The sequence below is a fragment of the Gymnodraco acuticeps genome, unplaced genomic scaffold (genome assembly GCF_902827175.1).
Source record: "Gymnodraco acuticeps unplaced genomic scaffold, fGymAcu1.1, whole genome shotgun sequence".
Taxonomy (NCBI): domain Eukaryota; kingdom Metazoa; phylum Chordata; class Actinopteri; order Perciformes; family Bathydraconidae; genus Gymnodraco; species Gymnodraco acuticeps.
In genome coordinates, this window is record NW_022991672.1 from 186,420 (window position 1) to 213,907 (window position 27,488).

Genomic DNA, 27,488 nt, shown 5'->3' on the forward strand with positions numbered 1-27,488 from the left:
TAAAGAGTCCTCTCCTGCTGATGTTCAGGTGTATATCAGTGTGTAGTGTCTCTACTTTAAAGAGTCCTCTCCTGCTGATGTTCAGGTGTATATCAGTATGTAGTGTCTCTACTTTAAAGAGTCCTTTCCTGCTGATGTTCAGGTGTATATCAGTATGTAGTGTCTCTACTTTAAAGAGTCCTCTCCTGCTGATGTTCAGGTGTATATCAGTATGTAGTGTCTCTACTTTAAAGAGTCCTCTCCTGCTGATGTTCAGGTGTATATCAGTATGTAGTATCTCTACTTTAAAGAGTCCTCTCCTGCTGATGTTCAGGTGTATATCAGTATGTAGTGTCTCTACTTTAAAGAGTCCTCTCCTGCTGATGTTCAGGTGTATATCAGTATGTAGTGTCTCTACTTTAAAGAGTCCTCTCCTGCTGATGTTCAGGTGTATATCAGTATGTGGTGTCTCTACTTTAAAGAGTCCTCTCCGGCTGATGTTCAGGTGTATATCAGTATGTAGTGTCTCTACTTTAAAGAGTCCTCTCCTGCTGATGTTCAGGTGTATATCAGTATGTAGTGTCTCTACTTTAAAGAGTGCTCTCCTGCTGATGTTGAGGTGTATATCAGTATGTAGTGTCTCTACTTTAAAGAGTGCTCTCCTGCTGATGTTCAGGTGTATATCAGTATAGTGTCTCTACTTTAAAGAGTGCTCTCCTGCTGATGTTGAGGTGTATATCAGTATGTAGTGTCTCTACTTTAAAGAGTGCTCTCCTGCTGATGTTGAGGTGTATATCAGTATGTAGTGTCTCTACTTTAAAGAGTCCTCTCCTGCTGATGTTCCTTAGTGCCCTCATGGAACTACTAGTTCCATGAGGGCAGGCCCGGTTCTACGGGGGTGCATAAGGGTGCATTGCACCCTCAGTTGAGTCGTTATGCACCCTCATTTGAAAAATGAAAAGTGAAAAAAAAAATATATTACATATATAATAATAATAATAATAAGAAGAATTTAGTTGAAATAAAATAAATTGGAATTGTGGTTAAATAAAATTGCTGCATTTATTTGGTCAATTTAAACGGTAAGTAACGTTATTATGTCAGGTGCGTGTGACCTGTGCCGCTGCGCGTTCGTCATCTGCAAGGTTCTTACAAAGCTATCAGTGTCAGTGATGGACATCAGAAAATGGTTAAAACAACCAGCCCTTATCGCCAGCAGTAACACTGCATCTACTGCAGGTAATAACAGTTCAGATCATGGGGACATTACGTTGCCCGCGGCCACTGTCGTGGACAATAACGCCCGACTCGCCAGCTTTGCCCGCCTCGCCCACAGAGGCGGAGCAGCCACAGCCGTCTTTGTTGCCCCAAACACCGCCACCCCTCAGCGGCCCGCAAGTGCCAGAGGACCTCGGCAAAACAGAGCCTGCCCAGGTATATTTAAAAAAGTGCCCAACTCGTCTGTAGGCTACTCATTTTGCAGCTCATGGTTTCAAAACAGAGATTGGCTGGAATATTCATGTAAAAAAGACGCCATCTTCTGCTATGCATGTAGACATTTCGGTTCAAGTGAGTCAGATGCCTTCACCACAACTGGCTACTACAACTGGCGCCATGCTCTTATAGGGTACGTGATAAGGGACTGGGAAGGCATGAATCAAGCAAGGAGCACATAGATCCATAGATCTCTTAATTTTGCTCTCAAAGTGCACCAGATTGATGCTTTTAACTTCAATATTTAAAAAAACATTATTTCCGGGGGAGCATGCCCCCGGACCCACCTAGAGGAGGTGAGGACCCTCCTAGAGGAGATGAGGACCCCCTAGAGGGTGTTAGGTCCACTCCCCACTTATAAAAATAGCACTTTACCACTGCACCCTCTCTAATCTCAGATGCACCCTGAGTCATTTTGTTCTGGAACCGGGCCTGCATGAGGGCACTAAGTGCTGGGCACCTAACTGCTGCTGGGCAACTAAGTAGGCAAAGTACTTGGTGTGAAAGTGGCTAATGGGATTTCTCCATAGGATTTTGGAAAATATCTGGAAATAAGGTCTGTGGTTGAGACACATTTAAGAGACGGATCATGTTTTGTTCTACGACATTAAATCCATCAGCAGTGACCCCACTGGTGATTTCTGAAGAGTTTACGTGTCTGAAAAACGATGGTTGTGACCAAGTGGCTGAATAGGACTACAGAAGTTGTCCAGGCCGTTGTACGTCATTACGCCGAACACGTAAACACTCCTCTAAGTTAGTTTGCCCTGTTCTTCTTGAAAGCAAGTACCTGCCTGCTGCAAACTGTTAAAACAAACGCTTCAACTTGTACCATTTAGAATCTGTATGTTTGAATATGGATCTTAAGTCGGCGTGACGTTGAAGTCGTGCTGCTGTACTCGGCTGTAGTTCCTTTATAGCATAACGTTAGCATTTAGCTTCTGGCGATTACATTTATGATTTGAACATTATAAATGTAGGGTAGACATGTGGAGATTATCCGGCTGAACAAAACGTGCATTTATCAAACAGGCTCGTTTTCCAGAGACCTTATTTCGAGCTATTTTCCAAAATCCTATGGAGAAATCCCGTTGCTTTCTTGACGAGGGAACCAGCAGCTTACTTCCGGGTAAATACGTCACCCCTGCACCGCTCTATTGAGTCATTCATGACAAAATCTTCAAATCACCCAAATATATAATATGAATGGAAAGGAGGAGGAAAAGAGCCAGGGGTCTTCAGTTTAGTTGTTCATAGGAAAGGGTCCCTTAAGGAGAAATTGTTTGGGAGCGACTGATTTAAAGAAGACATTTAACGTTTGTGTATACATTTACAGTTTGTGTGGCAGCTTCTCTATCAGTGAGCAGCAGCAGACACTCTTTTATCATATTTTCTGTCATTGTGTAAGCTGTGATTTATCAGGAGACACGGCACCTGACTGATGATGGTTAGCAACTTAAATAAATAATCTTCGTATTCGGCTGCTAAAATGAATCTTGAGATGATTGAAGTCTGAGAGAAAACGTCCTAAAACTCAAGGTCAGAATAAAACAGATATATTGTATTGTTATCATCACACACCAGTGAAGAAGCAGATTTATGATCTGAAATATATTGTATAAAACCTTCCTAATTGTAATTTGTTAGTGTTTTTTATTCATCTCATTATGTATTTGTTAAGGTTTATTTATTGGAGCGAATGTTTGATATAAACATTTTAATTGGATGATGAAACTAAGACACACAAAATTGGCCAAAAGCACGAGGACAGATAAACTTTCCAGCCATTTCTGACCTGCAGGATACAGATAGAGAATATTTCAATCAGGAGAGACTTCATTTTTAGTTTAAAGAACATTTATTTACGCATGCGCCATGATGGAAATGTTAATAGTCTTGAGCGATTAGGCCCTGATCCCCGATCGTATATATCTTAAGGGGGAAGTGCAGCCGTGAGTATATTAGGAAGCCCCCTTTTGGGGTCTAGACACTGGTGGTGGTGATGAAGATCTGGATTTGATGAGGAGAAGGGATGAAGAAGATTTGGATTTGATGAGGAGATGGCAAGAGGAAGATGATGAAGATCTGGATTCGATGAGGAGGAGGGAGAAGAGGACATTTACACAAAATGTAATAACAGGAAAAAAGAGTCATATAGTTTTCACACAATTCATTTCTATTAGTCTGTAGGATCAAATATGTCCCATAGTTTTCAACACAAGTGAATGCATCTCTCTGGAGTCTTTTTTTATAAAAACCTTTATTCTAAAAAGATCTGACATATAAAATCCGTTCTTGTTGGTTTGAGGTAGTTTGTTCTTTAGCCTCTTCACAGGAAGCTCAAACAAACCTTTCTTATGTAGAAAAATCACTGAAACAATGGACAGACCCTAAAAGAACATCCGTAGTGTCTCGTTGGAATAAAAAAAGGCGTCTCTTCCTGCAGCATCTCGAGTGTTCATGAGGCGTTCTTGGAGAAGCAGCTGTGCAGGAACCGCTTGAAGAACTTCCTGAACTCTGTGTTGAACACGGTGTAGATGACGGGGTTCAGGGCGCTGTTGAAGTATCCGAGCCACGTCACCACGCTCATCAGAGCCGGAGGAACGTAGCAGTCCTGACATCGAGCTCTCACCGTGTGAAGCACGAAGAACGGAGTCCAGCAGAACAGGAAGGCACCTGCAGGAAGACAGGGAGAAGAAGTCAGGTGTTACATTTTGTCCGAAATATTACAGTGACTCACTTACAAGGGTCTATAGCGCAGTATGCCCAACATAACTATCAAACATGACATGCAATAGTAGGAAGGTTCGTATTACCCAAATCTAAATCAAAATCAAATATGAGACAGAAAACAGTCAGTTACAGCCATGCTCAGCTGGAACTCTTTACCCGTCCATATCAGTCAGGAACATTCTCAAGTACATTTCAAAACGGACAGACGTGCAATAGATGCCGTGTGTAAATTGAAAAGATAATACATTTACAACGTAGGTAGTCCAAATGTTTTAAAATGTATGTGTCTATAATAATAAGTTGAATCCAGGTGGATGTCAAAAATCCTGTGGAGCCATCACAAGGAACTGCTTTCTACCAACAGGTGCAGAAGAAAGTCGTCAAACTGCTGCTCTCAGGTCAGGCCGAACGCTTTGAAAGTGACTAATCCTTGGCTTCTAATCTTCACCATCCACGCGAGGCTAGGTGAGGACACACATTTCCCAAATAGCACAACTGAAGAAGCCGTTGAGTTCAACTTAATTCAATTAAGCAATCAACTCCGGTTGACTTTCAAGTGATAGAATCAGATTCCAATTTCAAATATCACTTTTCTAGGAGGATTAGGGCAATGTGAATTATTTTTGGGATCTGACCAAAAGGGATTTTTGTTTTGAGGGCCCAGAAAATAATCTGAATTCCGAGAAAAAAAGTCTACATTTTTAGAAAAAAAAGTACGTCAGGATTCTGAGTACTAAAAAATTGGGTTACAGGTTTAAAGGTTACATTATTTTATATTTACAAACAATACTTTTAACTATAACTAAAAAATGTATCAGTTAAATATTCTAATTAGAGTTACAGTTACTCTCACAGGGATTTCAGCCTTTGCAGACCGTTAGCATGCACTAAAACCCCCAAAACAGGGCCTCTTTAAATCGATGGTAAGAGTTGTGAGAATCTGTTATTTAAAAAAGCTAAAGTTTACTTGTAAATGTACTGTTTTTACGATGAAGAATCCTGTGAGGAACACAACACCAAACGTAATCTGATTCTCTTCCTGCAGAAATGAATTTGATACATTGCATTGCAAATGAGTGACTTATTATTGTGAAGACATGCTGTCTCCTGAGCTAATGAGAGGTTCATGAGACCATGGGACAAGCTTTACGTAATAACTGGATTTCAGATTAAGGAGCTGCAGGATTAGCCGCTGTGTGCTAAAGAGAAGCACTTCTACGCACTAGAACCAACACTCACTGCTATGAATAGGACGACCTTTTCTCACTGTTGTGTTAGTGCCTCTGAACACACATCAGATGGGTGTGAGGCGTTCAAGTACCTTCCAGCGCCCATTTTATAACCAGTCATTAATTGTGAATAAAAACTGTTCAATATAAATCTTTAATAATATAATACTGTAAAATCTGACTCCTGAGTACTTGGACTTTTTTTGGAAGGTCAAAAATACTGCAGTAGCAGAAATATAGGCTCATAATATACTGTATATGATAGTACATACTGTATATACATATGATAGTACATACCGATACATATGATAGTAGTAACTACTAGGACTCCACTTCGAGCGATAGAATTACTAACAAAGCACTATAAAGGACTGGCTTATCTAAAGCCAGTTGAGTAGCACTTGAAATGTTTTTGCTCTATGAAACCTGATGTTCTTATATGATTCTGTTTTCTTCAAGTTTGTATTTTGTTGGTCGAACGCACTTATTGTAAGTCGCTTTGGATAAAAGCGTCAGCTAAATGCAATGTAATGTAATGTAACTCGTTAGACAGGAAGTGAACCTTACCTACAACGACAGGAAGCACCTTCATGGCCTTCCTCTCCCGGTTGTTGATCTTAGCCGTTTTTCTCCGGCGAGGTTCCTGGTTGTACTTGATCTCTGAGAAGCTGACGGTGGGCACGGGGCCGCCCTTTAACTCCGAGGACTTTTTGGAGGACTTGAAGGTAGACTGCTGCTCCGGACTCTCCGTCAGCTCCCTCTCTATAAGGAGGCAAGAGTAAACACATCCTTTACTCAAGTAGAAGTACAGATACTCGTGTTTAAAGTGCATTTTGCATAATAGGTGACCTTTAAGTAGTAACGAAGTATTTGTACTCCACTACTTCCCACCTCTGATGACGGGCGGCAGTAATGGCGGCAGAGCGGCGAGCGCCGGCAGCGCAGCGGCCGTTTCTTGAAGCTTCCGGCAGTCCAGAATACTGTTCTTCAGCTTGGCTCTCCGAGCTTCTTCCCATCGCCTCAGGCCTCGAAACATGCCGCAGTACAGCAGCAGCATGATGGGACACGGGATGAAGAAGGAGCACACGGACGAGTACAGCACGTAGTCGTCGTTCTCCAGTTTGCACTCGGTGGGGTCGCGGCCCGGCACGTTGTTGATGCCGAACACGACGGGCGACGCCACGGCCAGCGCCACGACCCAGGTGGCCGACAGCAGCACCGTCTGACGCATGTCCACGTGCTTCCTGTTGTAGTTCAGAGGGATGACTACAGCGATGAACCTGCAACACGGCAGAGAAGGTTTTAGTGTGTAGCTTTAAATCCTTTCATCCTTGCTTTATAACTAATGCTTATGATTATTATGTATTCATTTCAACAAGCAATGCAAATACATTAATCTCAGAAAAGAGAAGAGATGAATTATGCCAGATTTGAGCTAATAGCTCATTTCCATCTGCAGTCCTTGGGCAGGTACATAACAATCAACAAACATTGCATAATCTCTATCACACAAACAATTATAAAACATGATTTAAGTACAGGTCAATACAATAATACATAGAACAGTTAAAATATAATATTACAATACAGTTAAGATTGAAAAACCCAGGTTACAGTGTAATTAATGTTGGCATGACTGGTTGCTTAAGATCAATTGTTTTGCACCATAAGAGAAAGAGTTAAAGTCAGTACAGGTTTTAAGTTCAACTAGAAGAATATTCCAGTGTTTGATGGCCGTAAATGAAACTGCAGTTTGTGCAAAGGCACTGCGCCTCAATGCTGTTGATGTATTGTGATTTTAAAAAGGTGTCCATTATCATCTGGCCGGGGACAACAGCTGGAAAAATGCATTTCCAAACATTTGGACTACCTATGTTGCAAATGTATTATCTCTTCGATTTACACACGGCATCTATTGCACGTCTGTCCGTCCTGGGAGAGGGATCCCTCCTCTGTTGCTCTCCCTGAGGTTTCTCCCATTTTTCCCTTAAACTGTGGGGTTTCTCCGGAAGTGTTTCCTTGTACGATGTGAGGGTCTAAGGACAGAGGGTCTAAGGACAGAGGGTCTGAGGACAGAGGGTCTAAGGACAGAGGGTGTTGTATTGTCATACTGATATTCTGTACACACTGTGAAGACCACTGAGACAAATGTAATATTTGTGATATTGGGCTATATAAATAAACATTGATTGATTGATTGATAGAAATTAGCAATGTTGGCTAAAACTGCCCCGTTTACTGTTGTTTGTGACAGTGGATTAATGGGAACTGTCCACGACACTATAAACAAATAAACTAAACTAAACTAAATACGTACAGTTTGTTTGCTAGAGGAAAGGTCATGGCGTCATTGAAATGTAAAGGGTTCAACCTCTGGAGAGACGTTTAGTTTATCAACTCCTCATCAAATTATAATCTGAAGTCCTATTTTCACCCCTATTCTACGGAGGAGGATAAGGTCCACATTTTGGGGATCAGGCCAAAAGTGATTTTTAGTTTTGAGGTCTGAGAAAAAAGTCTGAATTCTGGGGGAAAAAATCTGAATTCCTAGAAAAAAGTCTAAAATCAGGAAATGTTTTCTAAGCTTTACCGTTTTTTGTTTAATTTATCATTTTAACAACGCATTAAAAACTGCGACCCGGGAAAATATAATTCCCTAGAATGGTATTTGAGGATGCAGTTTAGTCATACGGCAACATCCATTTTCAGGCGACGTGGTTGCATGTCTTTATGCTAAGCTAACCTAATTGGTTTTGCCAAAATGTCAAATGAGTCCCTTAATTTAGGACTTCAGGAGCAACAATATGGACAGAAAACATTCTGGTGTGGTGACAATAATACATAGTCTACATCCTCTGTCTCAAAGGCCCACTCAGTCCTGGGGGCCGTGGCATTGTTCAGTAATCCATCACTGAATGACAGCAGGTCATCAGTCAGTTTGATGTTAAATCAAACCTGCAGAGGAACCAGAAGCCAGGTGGACTCTGCAGACCTTCACGATTTGTTTCCTGCCCGCTCTGTTAAATTATTCAGACAGTAAATCCTCTAAAAAGCTTCAGATCATCAGCATCAGTCCCCGTTAGCTCCACTGCCTCCATCAGTCTCGGCTCTAATCATATTTATCTGGAGTTGGGACATCAGCTTTGAGGGGCAGCTCCAGAGTTTCATCCTTCAACATCAGCCCGAGAGTTCGGATAATCTCATTGTGTCAAACTAACGAGTGCAGAGTGATGCCGGCAGTTCATCACCGCGGACGCATCCTCTCATTTTTCTTCTTTTGGGGCTATTACAGGAACAAGACAAAAAGGTTGTCCTAATATTTCCGCATTAGAGTGAACTGTGGCTCGATGATCTGACCCTTCAGATGGAGAGCTGAAGACCTCAGGGTTCTGGTTTTGATTAATTAGCTGGATGACCCTGACTGAAGCTGAAAAACACCTTGGTGGAAAAGTGTTTTTTGCTTGTGAAGCTTCCTGACTGAGTGAAATAAACCAAGTTATAAAGTGGTAGGTATGCTGTTCAAATTCTCTAAATGCTAAGAAAAGGAGCCTCAATGCTTCCGTTTTAGCATAGCACGGTGCAGTAATGAGTCCTAAAACCATAAAGATGTGTTCGCATTTTACTACTTCCTGTTCCCTCATCTCAAAGTCAAATTTTTTTTGAAAGGGTTGATAGTTGGATGTCTGAAATAAGTTGAAGAGATTTTCAAGGTCTGTCCTACAACATCAATTACATCAGTAAACAACCCACTTGTAATTGAGTGAAGCTTTTATGTGTCATAAAATCAGGGGTTGCTAACAAGTGTCTAAATGAGACGACTGAACCTCATCACCCCGACCATTAGCCACCTTTAGCTTAGCGGTGGTGACGTGAAGTCATGTGACCGTGCTGTAGTTCCTTTATAGCCCAACATTAGCCTCCTTTAGCTTAGCGGAGGTGACGTGAAGTCATGTGACCGTGCTGTAGTTCCTTTATAGCCCAACATTAGCCGCCTTTAGCTCAGCGGTGGTGACGTGAAGTCATGTGACCGTGCTGTAGTTCCTTTATAGCCCAACATTAGCCGCCTTTAGCTCAGCGGTGGTGACGTGAAGTCATGTGACCGTGCTGTAGTTCCTTTATAGCACAACATTAGCCGCCTTTAGCTCAGCGGTGGTGACGTGAAGTCATGTGACCATGCTGTAGTTCCTTTATAGCACAACATTAGCCACCTTTAGCTTAGCGGAGGTGACGTGAAGTCATATGACCGTGCTGTAGTTCCTTTATAGCACAACATTAGCCGCCTTTAGCTCAGCGGTGGTGACGTGAAGTCATGTGACCATGCTGTAGGTCGTTTATAGCCTAACGTTAGCTATTTACCTTGAACGATCGCATTTACTCTTCAAAAATCTTAAAATTGGGGTTAATATCGTGCTGAACAAAACATATAAGTATAATTTACGTGTGGAGATCCTATTTTCTGAAATATTTGGTAATCAGACGAAAAAATCTGTTAGATTTTTGTCGAGGCCTTGTGATGCTACCTTCCAGGTCAGCCTACAAAAATCTCATCACTGCACGACTCTATAGGGAATTATGAACCATCAAATACTAAGGGATGTGAGATAATGTCTTCCCACAATCCCTTGCGGCAATAATATTTACCTGTCGACACTGATGGCGCAGAGGTTGAAGATGGAGGCGGTGCACAGCATCACGTCCATCGTCATCAGGTAGTCACAGACCGAGGTGCTGAGGGTCCACACGCCGTCCTGGAACTGAAGAAACACACAGTATGTATGTTTACTTATCAACATTAACTTACAAGCTGTACACACATAAACACATTTAACTAAATACATTTACTCAAGTACTGTTCTCAACAGAGCCAATAATATGTGATTGCTTTTACTTTATTAAAATAATATTGCATGTATGCAACATTTGTTTTAAAAGAATATATAAAAACTAAATAAAATGCAAAGAAATTAAATGATAAACATTAACAATTGAAAAAATAGGATAAATGGACCATCTGTGCAGTTAATATTAAACTCATAATTGCACATGTAATACAAAAAACTGTAAAATAAAATAAATACAAATCCTACATATAACAATTATGAAATACATTAAAATATATATTTATATAAATGTGAATGCAATTAAAAGCTCTAAGCATGACAATATACAACGTAAAACAATACATGGTTAAAAAATGTATAAAATTAAACATTTAACCGTAATAGCAGAAATAATACAATAAATAAATACTTAGTATTTGTGACGGCTAAACAAAGAGATAAAATAATCAGAATCAGAACACCTTTTTTCGTCCCATAGAGCAGTGATTCTCAAATGGGGGTACGCGGACCCCTGGGGGTACGTTGGGGTACTGCAGGGGGTACGTGAGATTTCAAAAATAAAATAAAAAAAAGGTTATTTAAAAAAATACAATGCATGATTACAAAAATAATCTTAGTACAATAAGCACAACACACAATTGTATATAAAATATTCCTAGAACCACCAAGGGGGTCCTCATATAAATGTCAAATGTGTGTATTGTATTTTATAGTTTTTCACAATATATAATATTGTTCATTGGTTTGTTAAACATATGACTTAAATTGAAAATCTCCTTGGAAAAATCTGTTTTTCATGCATGAAGATGAAAATATCCTTAGTTTGTTGTGCATGCACGAAGGAGTTAATAAATCACACACTGAGGGAACATCACTACATTGTAATCATTTGTATAGGCTTTTTCGATCAAAAATGTTCGGGTCGGTACTTGGCTGAGAAAATGTTTCAAAGGGGGAACATTACTGAAAAGAGTTTGAGAAGCACTGCCATAGAGGGTAAGTTTGCATTTGTTACAGCAAGAAAATAACCAAAGAAAGCTTAATGTTAACTAAGAAGCAGCAATACAAAATATTAAAGATAAAAAAATAACACAATTTACAAAATACACATCCTGTAACAGTTCTGAGAGAGATAGCAGCCAGGTATATATTGCACAGCTATCAACGACATATGCACATAATTGGTATTGCAAAACAAGGGGTGTTATAGTCTTTGTTGTTATATGTGCGGGGGTCTACCAGGGACCATGATGGTTATACAGCCTGAAGGAAGGACCTGCGTAACTTAAACTAAATAGGCCGCTGGGCACCAGAGAGCGAGTCCTAACGCAGGTAAATAGTCGATGTCCAGACGAGAACGTTGTGTTTGTTCTTTTATTCTCTACACATACAGAACAATGGTTGCCTCTCCTGTGGTTTCTCCTGTAGAATATCCTATGTTCCCGGGGAAAAAACCACATGCTCGTCTGGTGCACCAATCCCACCGCCACCATTAAATAACAAATCAATATACAGCTCCAACAGTATTATTGAACTACTGTTTATTTAACCTGTTAAGCCCCGAGCCTGTTTTTCAGGTCTCAGGCTCGAAAATGACATTCCCAGAAAAATTACCATATATTCCCTTCTAAAAGGGTTAAATTAATAATATTTGTTCTCAAAGCAAGGTTACACCTGTGAGTTGTATGTAGAAGTGTCAGAATCAATATAGATGTTTTTATTTTAAAGTAAATTCAGATTGAACACAGTAAAAAAATGTAAATTATTGTGTCCGTCAAAAAAGAAAAAAAATACTTATAGTGAAAACCACCCTTGAATGATGGGATGGTAGACTAAAAGCTTTAGGAATCCAAACTACAACATATAATAAGTACCCTGTATCAAGATCGATGCAAAACAAGTTAAATTTGACCTTTTTAGAGATATTTAGCACCAAAAAAAACACTTCTGGGGTCATTTGGGTGGATTTTCCATGTCTCTGGCCCCCCTTGGTCGATTTTAATGATTGACACCTCTTGCTAACCGTCAGATCCAATGGAATCGAGGGGAACTCCCACATACACACACACATTACCAAATAAGGAGTGAGAGTGATGCATAGCCAAAACGGGAAGCTGCAATAACTCTGGTGGCTACCATTAGCAGCTAACTTTTACTCTCCGATTTTTACATAAAAATGGAATTATGGATTATAAATAATTTTTTCAAAGTGACATACACATTATCAACCTATGGATTAACCGATTCAGCCGCGTTTTTTCTCGTTTTAATGCCATTGAACACGTCTTTTGATCAGATTGACAGCTACGGTGAGACGATCTCCCGTAAAAGCTCCGTAAAGGTACGTGTTGTGATGTCTGTGTTTGCTTGCCCTGTTCGCGAGTTCGGATCGCTCAGTGATGATACTATACTAAAATGATCTGTGGAATCTCAGCTTTAATCGGATATCTTGTAAGTGCAGCTACGATAAGTAATAAGGGTATCTTTATCTTGAGTTCTGTGCCAAAGTGCGTTAGCATTTTTCGCTCAGGGGTCATTTAGATGCTTCTTATGAGACTTGTGTTTTGTTTTGGTAAACATGGTTTGTATCGTCAGTTAGCTGAGATTATTTCCGTTAATCTGGTATAACACATTAATAGGTTTTTAAATATTAAGATGCCCTGAGACACAGTGTCGTGAGAAAAAAAAGACCCGCCGAAGGGGTCTTTGGGGCTTAATTAAAGAAACATTAAAGTGTTCTCTTTAATAAAAGCTCTCTCATAATAGCTCTGACTTATTAATATAATATCTATGACAAATTACTTGTTGTGCTCCAATGTTGTAAACAAAAGCAGTTTAGATAACCACACAAACAAAAGGTGAACTGTGATGACTGAAAGAACATGATGCATGGATAAACAAACGCACAGGCTCCAGAGAATCAACGCTATGTGACAAACACAGACTTGTTGTTATTGTCTTCATGGATTTCCTAAATCCCCATTGTTGTTTCAGGAGCCCCTTCAGCTGACCTTCGACCCCGGATGTGAGACGACCTACGGAGGAATGTACAGTTCATCTGGTGTCCTCAAATAGACAAAGACTGATTGTAACTGTGTTCAAACTTTAACTAAATTGTTATTATAAAAATATGATGTCAGTCGTGATCGCTGCAAAAAAACAGGGTAGTTTCCAGTGAGCTTGGGTAAGCGTAATAATTACTGAGTTAATTAATAATACAATATATTAAGATCATATTGTATTAAAGGGCCTATGTCATGCTTTTCTGGTTATTACCCGTCCCCTTGTGTGTTATGAAGGTTTTTCTGCATGTAAATGGTCTGCAGTCACAAACCCTCAAAGTACACCCTGTAGCGAGTAAAACTCTAACACAGAAAATACCTGTCTGCTGCCCCAGAACGCCTCGTTGGACATTTCTCATGTTCCATTGTTTACTTCCTGGGTTCTGTGACGTGTGAACACCCAGATCAACAACAAATGACCGGATTGGCCCAAATGGACCAATCCTTGGAGCACCTCACACACCAGGACCCCTTGGCTAACTAACAGGGAGTCCCATTGACTTGTATAGAGCTCCCTGAACGCTGGTAATAGACGAGTTGGGATGGCGGAGAAATGCTCTCCACAGACCCATTCTCACAGCATTATAAACCTTGTTCTTACTCAATATCAAGCCACACGTATTGTTTTTACTTCAGCTGTGAGTGTTTGTGTGTGCTCAGGATGAGTTTCACGCTGTCCCGCTGTATCGCCGACCCGGAAACTTGTCTGCTCCTCGCAGCTGCGGCGAGCAGCAACGAGCCTCGCAACGTACCGACCAATCAGAGCACACTGGGCTCACAGGGAGGGGTGGGGCAGGAGCTCCAACAAGCCGTTTAGGACAGAGAGTGAATACACATACTATACAGAGATGCTGTATGAGAAACCAATGTGAGTTTGGAACATTAATCAATATAAATCTATTCTAGTAGACCTCAACAATGGAATTATGATCAGTAGAAATGGCCATGACATGGGACCTTTAAGTACAAACCCATTTTCAAACAGGAAATGTTTCACCAGCTGCTCTTAAACAGGGACCATAACACAGCGTTGTGAAATATAGCTATAAATCTCCAGATGTGTAAAGAGATGTTCTTTATGTATTGAGAACATACTCCTACTTATGCTCAATACACTATTTGAAAAGCCTCTTGGATCAGCTGTAAAATGCATCGTCACAAAGTTAAATAACAAGCCTCAATATATCTTCCTCCACTTCCTCTTGGCAAACTGCCACTGACAGGTTAAACCACACTGTAAGAGAAGAGTTTATATTTCCCGGAAATGAAAGCTGTTGTTTGTCTGAGCGACAGCAGAGCAGCAGCCGAGACACGTCTCTGTTTCTCTGAAGAAACACTCAACTGAATCCAGCAGCTTTTTCTCAACAACACAGCAGGACTCTGCAAACACTGGTGAGTTCACTACAGACATATCACTTACTAAACATTTAGTCAAAGTTGGATTAAAATCTGATTCTGACTGTAATACATCCATTTGACCATATAAAGAATATTACACAATAGAAATGTGTCAGTTAAGATAAAAACCTCAACATTTACATTAGCAACAGCCACAAAACAACTGCAATGTAAACTCTGGTTAAGTTAGGTTAGAGAGCATACAGCCTGTGACTACCCGATTTGCATCTCTGCCCGATTTGCATTGCGCATGCGCGAGTCATAAACGTCTCAAATATCTCTACAAAAATATTTTATGCAATTGTAAATATGTCTTCAGTATGATAGCTGTCTAACAGAAGTTAAATCAATTTCTCACTTATTCTGAGATTGTACTTAACCCAATAAAAGTAGTTGTTAAATAATAGTGAAGTCACATTGTAATAACATTAACTCATATCTCTCGTTCAGATTAATGTTGTTGGGTTTTTTGTGTTTTTTTTGTATGCTTTGCGAAACAAATGTCCTATTTTGGTTGCCTATGTAGCTGTCCAATATGGCGGACAATCTCGCGCATGCGCAATGCAAATCGGGTAGTCACACAGCCAAAGCTAGCATTAGCTTATACTTATTTTCATATTTCCTGTATTTGAAAACATCTTTATAATTGACTCTATTAAACAAAGTAGAATCTAAATATTAGATTTGTTCTGGACCGTCCAAAGCAAGGGATCTGGTGTTATGTTACAAGTGTTGCTTATAAAAGGCATGACAATTAGATATTTCATCTTATATCATTTGTACACACTGAGGTAAGTAGCCTTGAGCTTTGAACCTGTTTCTGTAGTAACTAGTAACTGCCTTTTGAAGCTGATAACGTTTACTGTTTTTTACTAGTATTAACTTCAGTGATGCTCAGCAGGAGGTGATATGATCAGTAGAAATGGCCATGACATGGGACCTTTAAAATTAAACGAACTTAGTGACGTCATAAAGGGGGCGGGGCTGCAGCTGAAAGTCGGCTAGAATCCCGATTGTTAAAGGGACAGTACGCAGGGTTAAAACCATGATCACTGATGTCAAATAAAACACTGATAAATATAGATTTAAAAAATATATATGGATCATTTAACAATAAAACATCTGTCAAATATACCCATAAATTAAATGAATGTTTTGATTAGAAAATTGTAAATGATTATTATACCGCTCCAAGGACTTGTTCCTACTGTCCCAAAAGTCTGTACTGAACTGGGAAAGAAGGCGTTTGATTACGATGCTCCTGTGGCTTTTGAACCAGCTGCAAAATGAGCTGAAGCTCAGAGAACTGGTCTCAGACTCAAAGCGACTCCAAATGACTTTGTAGCAGGCCGCTGTGTCTGTAAATGCTTTGGCTGATCTTGTTGTCTGTAACTGAGCTGCTGCCTATCTTTGGCCAGGACTCTCTTGGAAAAGAGAGCTGTTTTCTCAATGAGACCTATCAACAACACATGGATTTGGGTTTTTGGGTCGTGTTGGGGATTTGAATAATTTATCCATCTGAGTCTAATGGTTCTATTTTTTACCAAACATAAATGACAACAAAAGAAACCCCCCCTCAAGCCCCACTTACTCAATTGTTCTGGAGCTTTTGAGCGTAAAGCCTGATCTTCATCAGCTTATGTATTTACTTCCCCAAATGTCATACATCCCCATTATATATTATATTCTGAGCACCACTTTTCCTCAATGCCAGTTTAAGATACTGCCTGGCTAAAGTAACTGCCCCGCCCTTTTTATAATGAAAACAAAGAATCCTCACAGCTAACGATGCTAATGAGGCTAATGTCAATCGGCAAAGTAAACAGTTGTAATGTAAAAAGTAAAAGTAGTGACTGTATGCTCCATAGGGAATCTTAAGTGTTAGCTGCTGCCTGCCACTCATCCAATGGCAGACTTACAGGACATTGATCCTGTATTGATTTCATTAACTAAATATTGACGTCAATCATCAATCTCCAATGACATTAGTTTGCCTAACTGACCATCACTGGACTCTTTGTAGATTGTAAAAATGGCACAGTATTCTTAATTCTTGGATGGGATTGGCCAAAAACTTCAGGATCTGTTTTTATAGCCAGTCAAATGGCAGCAAATGTTTTCACCCAAAAAAGGAGCGGGGCCATGACGTAGAGGGGAAGTACCGGATGGGTTTCTCTCATCTTTAGTTAAAAAGCTCCAGAAAAAAGCCAGTGATTTGACTCTAAATCAACTTTCTGGAGGATTCAAGTAATACAATCATTTGGCAATTTTATAAAGTCACTAAAGTTTTCCAAAAGATATATCAGAATTTTGCAGAGACTTTAAGAAAAAGCCATATCTTATCCAAAGTTGCATAAATTCCGATGATTTGAGATTATTGTATGTAAATATTATATTTATATTTGAGCGGCTTGAGTAAATAAAATGAGAAGCAAAGACACAAAATTAAACACATATTTAATTGAATTTAAATTAAGGTGGAGACACCTTTTTTTTTCAAAAGCTATTACCAACCCCCTTAAAATCTATTTCAGAGGTGTACAAAGATTTCACCTTATTTTTTAATATTTAACAAACTGATAGGGGGCACAATAATTTCACCTTAATTATCTTATCAATTAGCTGTTGGGTAAAGCATCCGGGATGAACAAAAAACCCTCAATTCAATCCAGAAATCACGCCAACACTTTGATTCAAATTAAGATATCCATTACATTCTCGAAAAGCAACAATAAAGTACTTAAGAAAAACATTTATAAAGAATGCTTTCTCCTTAGTTAACATGTTAATGGTCAAGTTAAGTAGGGTTTAAGGGCCATTGACTTTCATTTTTATAAATGATCTGATACCAAGAACATTCTGCAGATGTTGTGTAATGCATCCTGGATCTGCATAAAATATATTCACATTTCCAAATGACCCCTTAAGTAAATGAGGTGTATTACTTTCCCTCAATATTGTTTACTTGAGTAAATGTTAGTTCATTTACACCACTGCTTACTAACATATGTTGTGCAAACATCCTGGATGAACTAAACATCCTTACATTCGCTTAATTTGAAACAAACACTTAACTTTAAATTAAGGTGGCATTTTAGACTAAATCTAACAGAAACCAACCAAACCTCTGCACGCAGTAAACAATAATCGTCCTAATATATTTTTCGGGTTCTCGGTGATTCCTTTTGCTCCTCTCCAACTCTGCCTTTTTTTCGCTGCATTTCAGTGTTTGTTTACTTTTCGTTTTATTTTATTTTTATTTACTTGCACTATTATGTTTTATTGTGTTGCACTGTTGGAGGCGACTCTGACCTAAGCTGTTCATTGACATAACTACACTGTAGCTATATGTGCACATGACAATACAAGCCTTGAATCTTGATTTCCGATCTCACCTCGGAATACACAAAGAGTGGCAGCACGAGCACCGCGAGCATCAGATCCGACACCGCGAGACTCACGATGAAGTAGTTTGTGGTGGTCTTCAGCGCCTTCTCCGTCATCACGCTGAGACACACCAGCAGGTTCCCGCCGATGATCACCACGATCAGCAGCACCCCAACCACCAGGGCCGGCACGTTGTAACCCCCCGAGGCCGCCTCCGGGGCCACCTCTCCGCTCAGGTTCCCAGCCATGTCCGCCCCACGGTCCGGCCCGCGGGCTCTCATGAAGCCCGGGCCGGACTATGGTCCCCTTACTGTGGGGTCGTCATGGAGCAAAAAAAGAAGCTCCGGTGCGCACTTTACGCAAAGGAACTGAGCGTAAAACAGGATGGAAACAGGTGCGTAAAACTAGTGCGTAAAACAGGGTGGAAACTGGTTGGTTTGATAAAGTTAGACACCCCTAACTCATGATGATTAAACAGCTGCTCACAGTTTCAATTATGCTCTTCAGATCTACTGTGGTGAGCTCTTTACGCAAAGGAACTGTTCGTAAAACAGGTTGCTTTTGCAAAATAAGACACCCCTAACTCATCATTATTGAACAGCTGCTCAAAAGTTCCACTTCCCCTCTTCTTCACGTCGTGACAAAGTAAAAACACATCGATCCAAAGCTTAAAAGATTGGAAAGTTGAAGCGGATATCTGTGTGTCCTTCGATGAAAGAGTGGACAGCAGCCGGAGTGTGTCTGCGGTCACACCCCGGGAAGTGTGTCGGTGTTTTCAGCTCCGGTGGGTTCACCTCCTGCAAAGGCCACTGCAGGGCCAAATTAGCCGATTAAAGCCGCTTATCAGCTGCGCTTTACTGTGTCCTTCAGTCCCTGAGCTGAGACGATCTCTCTCTATGTGTGTGTGTGTGTGTGTGTGCGCGTGTGTGTGTCTGTGATAGAGAGAGAGGGAGAGAGAGAGAGAGGATGCTGCATACAAAATAACAACTTTATTTAAAGTTAAATTATAAGTCTAATAGTGAACAATACTATAATATATAAGCAAATATATAATAGATAGAAATACTATAAATGTTTTTCCCCGTTCAAATTGCATTATTTTACGCTGCAGGTGCATTAAAAGTGTCTTTATCCACATTTTTAAATGAATGAAATCACACAGATTTAAGGTGAAGTTGATACAGGCTACTCCTATATTTTCCTTAAATAAAAGTTGATGGAAAGTATACATAACAAATAGATGCTTTATTCAATATGTATCATCAATATAAAAGCTTTAACGAAATAAACATCAAGTTCATCATCACTTCCTGGAGTTGCGTAACTTGAGAGCAACTGACAAAAATGAAGTCAGAGTGTAACAAGGGTAGTAAGGACCCAATTGCAGCATGCTGGACCATAGCATTAGTTTGATGAGCGGGGCGTTTTCACAAAACTAGGGCCACCAGGGTGGGTGGAGGGGGTCAGGAGGACGGGTTTGGGCTGACAACCCAGGAGCACAGCGGAGGACCCGTAAGGGATCTCGGGCGGGCGGCCCGGGGGCAAGGCAGAAGCCGAGAAGGGGGACTCGGGCGGACGACCCGGGGGCAAGACAGAGTCCAAGGTGGGGGTTATGGAGGGGCGAAGGCCACCGCGGGCGAACTCAGGGGGCTGAGCATGAGGGTGAGGACCGCGGCCGGAAAAGTCAGGGGGCCGAGCATGAGGGCGAGGGCCGCGGCCGGGAAAGTCAGGGGGCCGGGCTCGAGGGCGAAAGCCGTGGCCCTCAGGGGGCTGGGCTCGAGGGTGAAGACTGCGGCTCTCAGAGGGCCAGGCTCTCAGAGGGCCAGGCTCTCAGAGGGCCAGGCTCTCAGAGGGCCAGGCTCTCAGAGGGCCAGGCTCTCAGAGGGCCAGGCTCTCAGAGGGCCAGGCTCGAGGGCGAAGACCGCGACTCTCAGGGGGCCGGGCTCGAGGGCGAAGACCAGACAGCTCCGGAGGCCGGGCAGGAAGGCGCTAACGGGACAGCGCCGAAGGCCGGGCAGGACCCGGTGTCGGCCGGACAGGAACCGGAGCTGGTGGGACAGGCCTCGGCAGGATCCCCCATGGAAGAGGACCAGGACACGGGATTGGCAGGACCCCCGGCAGGAGAGCAGTCGGCGGGACCTCCAACGGGACAGGACATAGGGTTGGCATGACCCCCGGCAGGAGAGTAGTCGGCGGGACCTCCAACGGGACTGGACATGGAGCCGGCAGGACCCCCAGCGGAACCTCTATCGGCACAGGACATAGGGTTGGCAGGACCCCCGGCAGGAGAGTAGTCGGCGGGGCCTCCAACGAGACAGGACAAGGAGCTTGCAGGACCCCCGGCAGGAGAGTAGACGGCGGGACCTCCAACGGGACAGGACAAAGGGTTGACAGGACCCCCGGCAGGAGAGTAGTCGGCGGGGCCTCCAACGAGACAGGACAAGGAGCTGGCAGGACCCCCGGCAGGAGAGTAGACGGCGGGACCTCCAACGGGACAGGACATGGAGTTGGCAGGACCCCCAGACTTCAGTAGGGACTTGAATTGGGACTTGAATTGGGACTGGAGAGGGAACTCGAGAGGGGACTCGAGAGGGGATTTGAGAGGGAACTCGAGAGGTGACATGAGAGGGAACTCGAGAGGTGACTTGAGAGGGAACTCGAGAGGTGACTTGAGAGGGAACTCGAGAGGTGACGAGAGGGAACTCGAGAGGTGACTTGAGAGGGGACTTGAGAGGAAACTGGAGAGGGGACTCGAGAGGGAACTTGAGATGGGACCAGAGTTGGGATTTGAGATGGGACTAGAGGAGAGACTAGAGGAGAGACTTGAGAAAGGACTTGAGAAAGGACTTGAGTAGGGACTAGAAAAGGGACTAGAGAAGTGACCTGAGGAGGGACTAGAGGGGGAACTCGAGAAGAGACTAGAGAGGGGACCAGAGAAGGGACTAGAGAAGGGACTTGAGATGGGACTAGAGTTGGTACCTGAGAAGTGACTAGGGAAGGGACTAGAGGTGGGACTGGAGAAGGGACTTGGGATGGGACTAGGGCAGCTGGGGCCAGAGCTGGGTCTGGAACCATGGCTGCTGGGGCCAGAACTGGGTCTGGAACCATGGCTGCTGGGGCCGGAATTGAAGCCAGAATCATGGCTGTAAGGTTCGGTTCTGGAGCCGGAAACATGGCTGAATGGGCCGGCTCTGGAGCCGGAATTGAAGCCAGAATCATGGCTGTAAGATCCGGTTCTGGAGCTGGAAACATGGCTGTAAGGTCCGGTTCTGGAGCCGGAAACATGGCTGAATGGGCCGGCTCTGGAGCCGAAACCATGGCTGCCGGGACCGGTTCTGGAGCAAGGACCATGGCTGCTGGGGGCTGAACTGGTTCTGGAACCATGGCCTTTTGGGCTCATGCTGCTAACCTGGCATTGCGACTCCTCTTAGGAGCCGTTTGGAGGCTCCGTGGACCTCCAAAAGCCAGACGAGTACCAGCGAATGACTCCTGGACTGTAGCAAACAATGGGTGAGAAGCAGGGGCTGACGTCAGACGGACCACACCGATGCGTGTGGTATCAAAAAGGGAATCTGGAGACCTGGGTCTATCAGGAACGGGAAAACAAACCGTGAGGTAATCCAAAAGCCAGGCCGGTAAGAATTTAACCAAATCTTGATTCCTCAGCGTAAGGTGGACTGCATCTGCCAGAGCAGCATCTCGCTGCTGAACCCTGACCGCTCCTATCCATCGATGAGCGCAGTCAGACAAAGAAAAGGTATAATCCACTAGTTCCTGCTCAAACGGATCTGCTGGGCCCATATCGTGGTTGGTTCGTTCTGTTACGTTGAGTGAAGCAGGCAGGACCCAAATGCAGAAAAAACTGAAAATACCTTCATTTCAAGGATATGGCACACGGACAATCAGAACACTCCTCGGTGAACACAGTCACAGACAAACGACGAACCAACACTGAACACAGGAAGAGACAAGACTAAATACAGGGAGGGGTAATCACAAGACGAGAAACAGCCAGGCAGGGGGGGAGAAACACAAGGGCCACAGGTGAACACAATCAGACAACTAGACACACCAGGGAAACTAACGACAGGGGAAAAAACACAGGAAGAAGGACCAGACAATATACCAAGAGGAAAACATGACAGGGAGAACAGCAAAACACCCAAAACAAGACGTATAAAACGTGACATAACACAATAATCGTAACACAAATACTGGACATAAAATACACAGTTTTCACACACACATGTAAGTATATCGGATATGTATATATGTCCCAATATGTGTTCATTTCAATTAATTTCTTATTTTATAGTTATTTTATCATTTTAATTTTTTATCTTTGATTTTTATCTTTAATTGTATTAATCTCTAATCTGTGTGAATCTGTGCTGTTTTTCATTCTTACCCTGTTGCTGTTTAACTACTGAATCTCCCCACGGGGATTAATAAAGATCCATCTTATCTTAATACGCAGTTTTCAATGTCCAACTCAGGAGAACTGATGTTGCCTCGCAGTTCAGGGCAGGGTCAATTCACAGCAGGAGATAGAGAAAACTCACACTGGAACACAAACTGGTAAAACGCCTAGCAGCCACCAGAACAGGCAAACAGGAACCCAGATACACACGGGCTGGATTCGAGGTCAGATACAGAAGTCAGAGGTGTTCAATCGTTATCAAGCTGATAAGAGGGGCGTGAGCTTCAGTCTGCAATGTTCGAAACAACATATAAAGCCAGAAGTCTATTGTAGTCATGGACTCTGACCTGATTTTCAACAGTCACATTAAAACAGTTACTAAATCAGCCTACTATCACCTAAAGAACATATCTAGGATTAAAAGACTAATGTCACAGCAGGATCTGGAGAAACTTGTCCATGCTTTTATCTTCAGTAGACTCGACTACTGCAATGGTGTCTTCACAGGTCTCACTAAAGAATCTATTAGGAAGCTGCAGCTGATTCAGAACGCTGCTGCTCGAGTCCTCACTAACACTAAGAAAGTGGATCACATCACTCCTGTTCTGAAGTCTTTACACTGGCTTCCTGTGTGTCAAAGAATAGATTTCTAAATACTGCTGCTGGTTTATAAAGCACTGAATGGTTTAGGCCCAAAATACATTTCTGACCTCCTGCTAAATGATGAACCATCCAGATCTCTCAGGTCTTCAGGGACTGGTCAGCTTTCTGTCCCCAGAGTCAGAACTAAACATGGAGAAGCAGCGTTCAGTTATTATGCTCCAAACATCTGGAACAAACTCCCAGAAACCTGCAGGTCCGCTGCAACTCTGACTACTTTTAAATCCAGGCTGAAGACTTTTCTTTTTGCCGCTGCTTTTAATTGAACTATTCACATCTTAGACTGCACTGTAACTTTTATTCATGTGCCTGAGTTATTCATGTTTTATTTTCTTTGCTTTTAAATGAGTGTTTTTAAATGCCATTTTATAATATGTTTCTTAATGCTCTCCATGTCTTTCATTTTTGTAAAGCACTTTGAATTGCCTTGTGTTGAAAGGTGCTATATAAATAAACTTGCCTTGCCTTGATAGGAGCTGATATCAGGTGAGGGCAGAGAGTGGAAAAATAGACAGAGGCTGCAGCATGTGAAACAGAAAGGCACACTCCATTTCACACTTCGTCAAAGCAGGAGGAAAAAACAGGGTGAGTGTTAAACCCAGTGTCTGCTGGGTTTTTACCAGATTATTATTCAGTCTGTTATACTCTTCGACAGAACAACACAGTCTTGATGAAGAATGAACATCACGGCTGGAGTCCAACGTGACTTCTTTAAATGTTAACTATTGTTTAATAATTTAGGTTAAATTAATCATTTATATGTTTTTGATTAACCTTTGTGTTACGTTTTAACTAAACGAAAAATGGTACAAGGGTAATTTATTTGTTGCTTATTTTCTGTAAAGAATATGTAGAAGAAAAAAATGGCTGCTAAAATGCCCCCACACATTTATGTCAGGTCAATTTGATCCGTGTACAATTCTGAGACACACAAAAACACACTTAGTCACACACACACACACACACACACACACACACACCACACACACACACACACACAACACACACACACACACACACACACACACACACACACACACACACACACACACACACACACACACACACACACACACACACACACACACACACACACACACACACACACACACACGTGTCGGTGTTTTCAGCTCCGGTGGGTTCACCTCCTGCAAAGGCCACTGCAGGGCCAAATTAGCCGATTAAAGCCGCTTATCAAAATCAGTTAATAAATAAAATATCAATACAAAGTTGTTTAATTATACTTTCCTAGATAATAATATTATAATAAACGTATTTATAAAGCACCTTTCATGCATGATGCAGCCCAAAGTGCTTTACGGAGTAAGATAAGCATGAAACTGCAATTTACCTCTTTATTATAGTTGATAATAGTTGGACTTTTACATAAACTTTAACTTCATCAAAATAATAAACGAATGACATTTCCATTGTTTATTGGGGTCTAGCTGAGAGTATTTGCATGTATTACTGTAATCACAACTGTTACCTTGTTGTTAGGATTTGAGATAAAGACAGTATGTGTTACAGATTGTGAATGTCATTTTTTTATTCCTGTATTTCTTTTAGACCCCAACAATGTCCCAGATCACTTTGACCCGAAATAAACCGAAGGGTGCAAAATGTGAACCTGATACAAGGTTTAAAAAAACTAAAATCGTTATAAAGTGTGCATGTATGTGTGTATGTGTCCAGTGTTACCAGTGTACCTCTCTGACTTGAGAAGATGAGTGATTTCAAAGAAGAGGAGGACGACTCCATCTCCAGTAATGAGCCCAGACCTCCAGACACAAGGTACGAGTCTGTTCACTGTCAACTGACCTGAAAAGGATTATGTTGTCTGATAGCTGTTTATTTACATGAGTGAAGCACATTTATTTAGCATTATTTAGCTTATTGTATTTATTTATTTTTCTGACATGTAGTTGCATTCATCTGCATTACTTACGCATTGGTCTTGCAACATAATCTGCACTATTTTATTCTGCTCTAATCTACTCCGTTTCATTTTGCACTATTTCAATGTTATTGTTATTTTTAATTCTCTTATTGTTTTATGTCCTACTATATTTGCATTGAGTGAGGAGCTCGGGACATACGATTTGCATTGCCATAACTACACTGTAGCTACTATGCATATGACAATAAAGCTGTTGAATATTTAATCTTGAAGCACAGTTCAATAAAGAAATACAATAGAGTCCAATAAAAAAGTTTTTATTGAGTTTGCTGTGTTCTTTAAAGGTTCAAAGGTACACAGGTTGTATCTGTTGTATACACAGCTACAGAGTAGTGGTGTAATGAGAATCTTCGGTCACAGGTTCGTCCAACAATACAACAAAAATATATATAAGACACAAAACAAAAAAAACATAAAAATAGTGCAAGCTAACATTGAGACACTGTTGCCTATTAGGGAGCAATTTGGGGTGAAGTGACTTGTCTAAGGACACATTGACATGTTGACTGCAGGGGCTGCAAACCCTCTAATTGGTGGACGACCATTCAACTTGTGAGCCAGAGCTGCCACAGATGTATGTGTAAAACTTTTGTTGTTTCCACAGACGGAGGGCACAGTCTTCAGGCTCCAGCTGTCTGTCTCTGAAGAGTGACCGGTCTAAAGAATGGCCTCTAACCTTCAGCAATGAGCCTGGACCCTCAGACACAAAGTAAGAGTCTGTTTCTGCTATAAACTGACCTGAAGAGGATTCAGTTTTAATGTTATCTGATTGCTTTTTTCTTTATAATTACACAAGTGAAACACAGTTCAATAAAGAAATACTATAGAGTCCAATAAAAAGGTTTTATTGAGTTTGCTGTGTTCCTCAAAGGTTCAAATGTACACAGCGTTTATTTCTCATATACACAGCTACAGGGTAGTTGTACAATAATAATCTCGGGTCACAGGTTCCTCCAACAATACAACATATATATATATATAAGACACAAACCAAAAAAACATTAAAATAGTGCAAGCTCAGGAGTAAAGCAGTCTTCTGGCCTGAGTGGTTTTAGTCTGCATGCAGCAGACAGAACAGTTTGTGGCTGGGGTGATGGGGGTCTTTGATAATCCCGAGGGCTTTCTTCCTGAGCCGCTGAGTCATTGTTCTTAGTCCCGCCCACATATTGCTGATGTTAAAGCCTTTGTAGTCAGACTCCACTTTCTCTCTTTATTGTCTCGTTGCACTTCTAATGGCTCTCCGGAGTGTGTAGCTGGGGTTCCTTTACTCGTCCAAAGATCCACATGCTTTGAGTTTGGCACAGACCTTGCCGTTTATCTAGGGCTTCTGGTTCGGGAATGGTCAAACAGTAATTTCCGGTACTTGATCATCGATGCATTTTCCAATATAGCAAATGATCGCATCTGTGTGTGTGTAAATGGTTTCGTTCTCAAACACACACCACTCTATGGTTTAAAAGCAGTGCTCCAGAGCAGAATCTGACTGTTCACTCCAGCACTGTATAAACCGCCTCATGGACCTGTCCCATTTGAGTTTCGGGCGGCAGCAGCAGTGAGATGTGGTCTGATTGGTGTTAAAGTCAAAGCAGCCTCTGGCCGTGAAGTCTCTGTGATGTCAATAACATGGTACATTTCCTCCAGTGCTGTGTTGTTGTCAGCTTGCAGTTAAAAAGGCCTGCATTCGATCGCGTATCCAACAAAATGAGAACAGTCCCAAGACATCCAAGACCCAGTTATTTGCGACTTTCAGCGATACATCACATGTTAATTAGCTGACATTTTTATTCTAAGCGAGTTAAATACACTTCAATACTGTTGACCAATTAACCAAATAAACTAACATTCACACACTATTGGCTATCGGGAGAAATTTGGGGTGAAGTATCTTGTCTAAGGACACATTGACATGTTGACTGCAGGGGCTGCAAACCCTCTAATTGGTGGCCGACCATTCAACTTGTGAGCCAGAGCTGCCACAGATGTATGTGTACAATTTTTGTTGTTTCCACAGACGGAGGGCACAGTCTTCAGGCTCCAGCTGTCTGTCTCTGAAGAGTGACCGGTCTAAAGAATGGCCTCTAACCTTCAGCAATGAGCCTGGACCCTCAGACACAAAGTAAGAGTATGTTCACTGTCAACTGACCTGAAAAGGATTCAGTTTTAATGTTATCTGATAGCTTTTTAAAAAAAGAATTACATGAGTGAAGCACAGTTCAATAAAGAAAAAAAAACACAAAGCTAGCACTGAGCCTCTAAATTAGCCACGAGCAAATAAATGCTAACGCATTACTGCACAGAAACTCACTCATAAGACCCTTATTACTT

The 27,488-nt window shown here is 41.8% G+C and overlaps 2 protein-coding genes across 6 annotated transcripts in view; one reads left to right on the forward strand and one right to left on the reverse strand.

Moving 5' to 3' along the window:
- Positions 1 to 3,312: 3,312 nt before the first annotated feature.
- LOC117534493 (D(4) dopamine receptor-like) lies at positions 3,313 to 18,371 on the reverse strand. Its single transcript, XM_034198700.1, has 5 exons — positions 18,132 to 18,371; positions 10,077 to 10,189; positions 6,327 to 6,715; positions 6,003 to 6,197; positions 3,313 to 4,149 (listed from the first exon to the last, which is right to left on the reverse strand). Exons 1-5 carry the CDS (start codon positions 18,369 to 18,371, stop codon positions 3,932 to 3,934), a joined length of 1,155 nt encoding a protein of 384 aa, XP_034054591.1. The 3' UTR covers positions 3,313 to 3,931.
- The window catches only part of LOC117534491 (NACHT, LRR and PYD domains-containing protein 14-like), a 40,030-nt gene continuing 26,909 nt past the window's right edge, over positions 14,368 to 27,488 (forward strand). For 4 of the 5 annotated variants that reach the window (XM_034198692.1, XM_034198695.1, XM_034198696.1 and 1 more), the window contains exons 1-5: positions 14,368 to 14,730; positions 23,677 to 23,788; positions 24,899 to 24,997; positions 25,768 to 25,872; positions 27,175 to 27,279. In XM_034198692.1, the coding sequence (XP_034054583.1) occupies positions 24,930 to 24,997; positions 25,768 to 25,872; positions 27,175 to 27,279 (278 nt within the window). In that variant the 5' untranslated portion in view covers positions 14,368 to 14,730; positions 23,677 to 23,788; positions 24,899 to 24,929. The remainder of the gene's footprint in view (positions 14,731 to 23,676; positions 23,789 to 24,898; positions 24,998 to 25,767; positions 25,873 to 27,174; positions 27,280 to 27,488) is intronic. The other variant, XM_034198693.1, reaches the window with a different exon arrangement.

Bases quoted from the DNA above. Each gene is read 5' to 3' on its own strand.
- LOC117534493 (XM_034198700.1), bottom strand. From the start codon at position 18,371: ATGGCTGGGAACCTGAGCGGAGAGGTGGCCCCGGAGGCGGCCTCGGGG. The intron at 6,716-10,076 runs GTAAATATTATT...GCCGTGTTGCAG, and splicing joins TGCGCCATCAGTGTCGACAG to GTTCATCGCTGTAGTCATCC. The intron at 6,198-6,326 runs GTGGGAAGTAGT...GCCTCCTTATAG, and splicing joins ACTGCCGCCCGTCATCAGAG to AGAGGGAGCTGACGGAGAGT.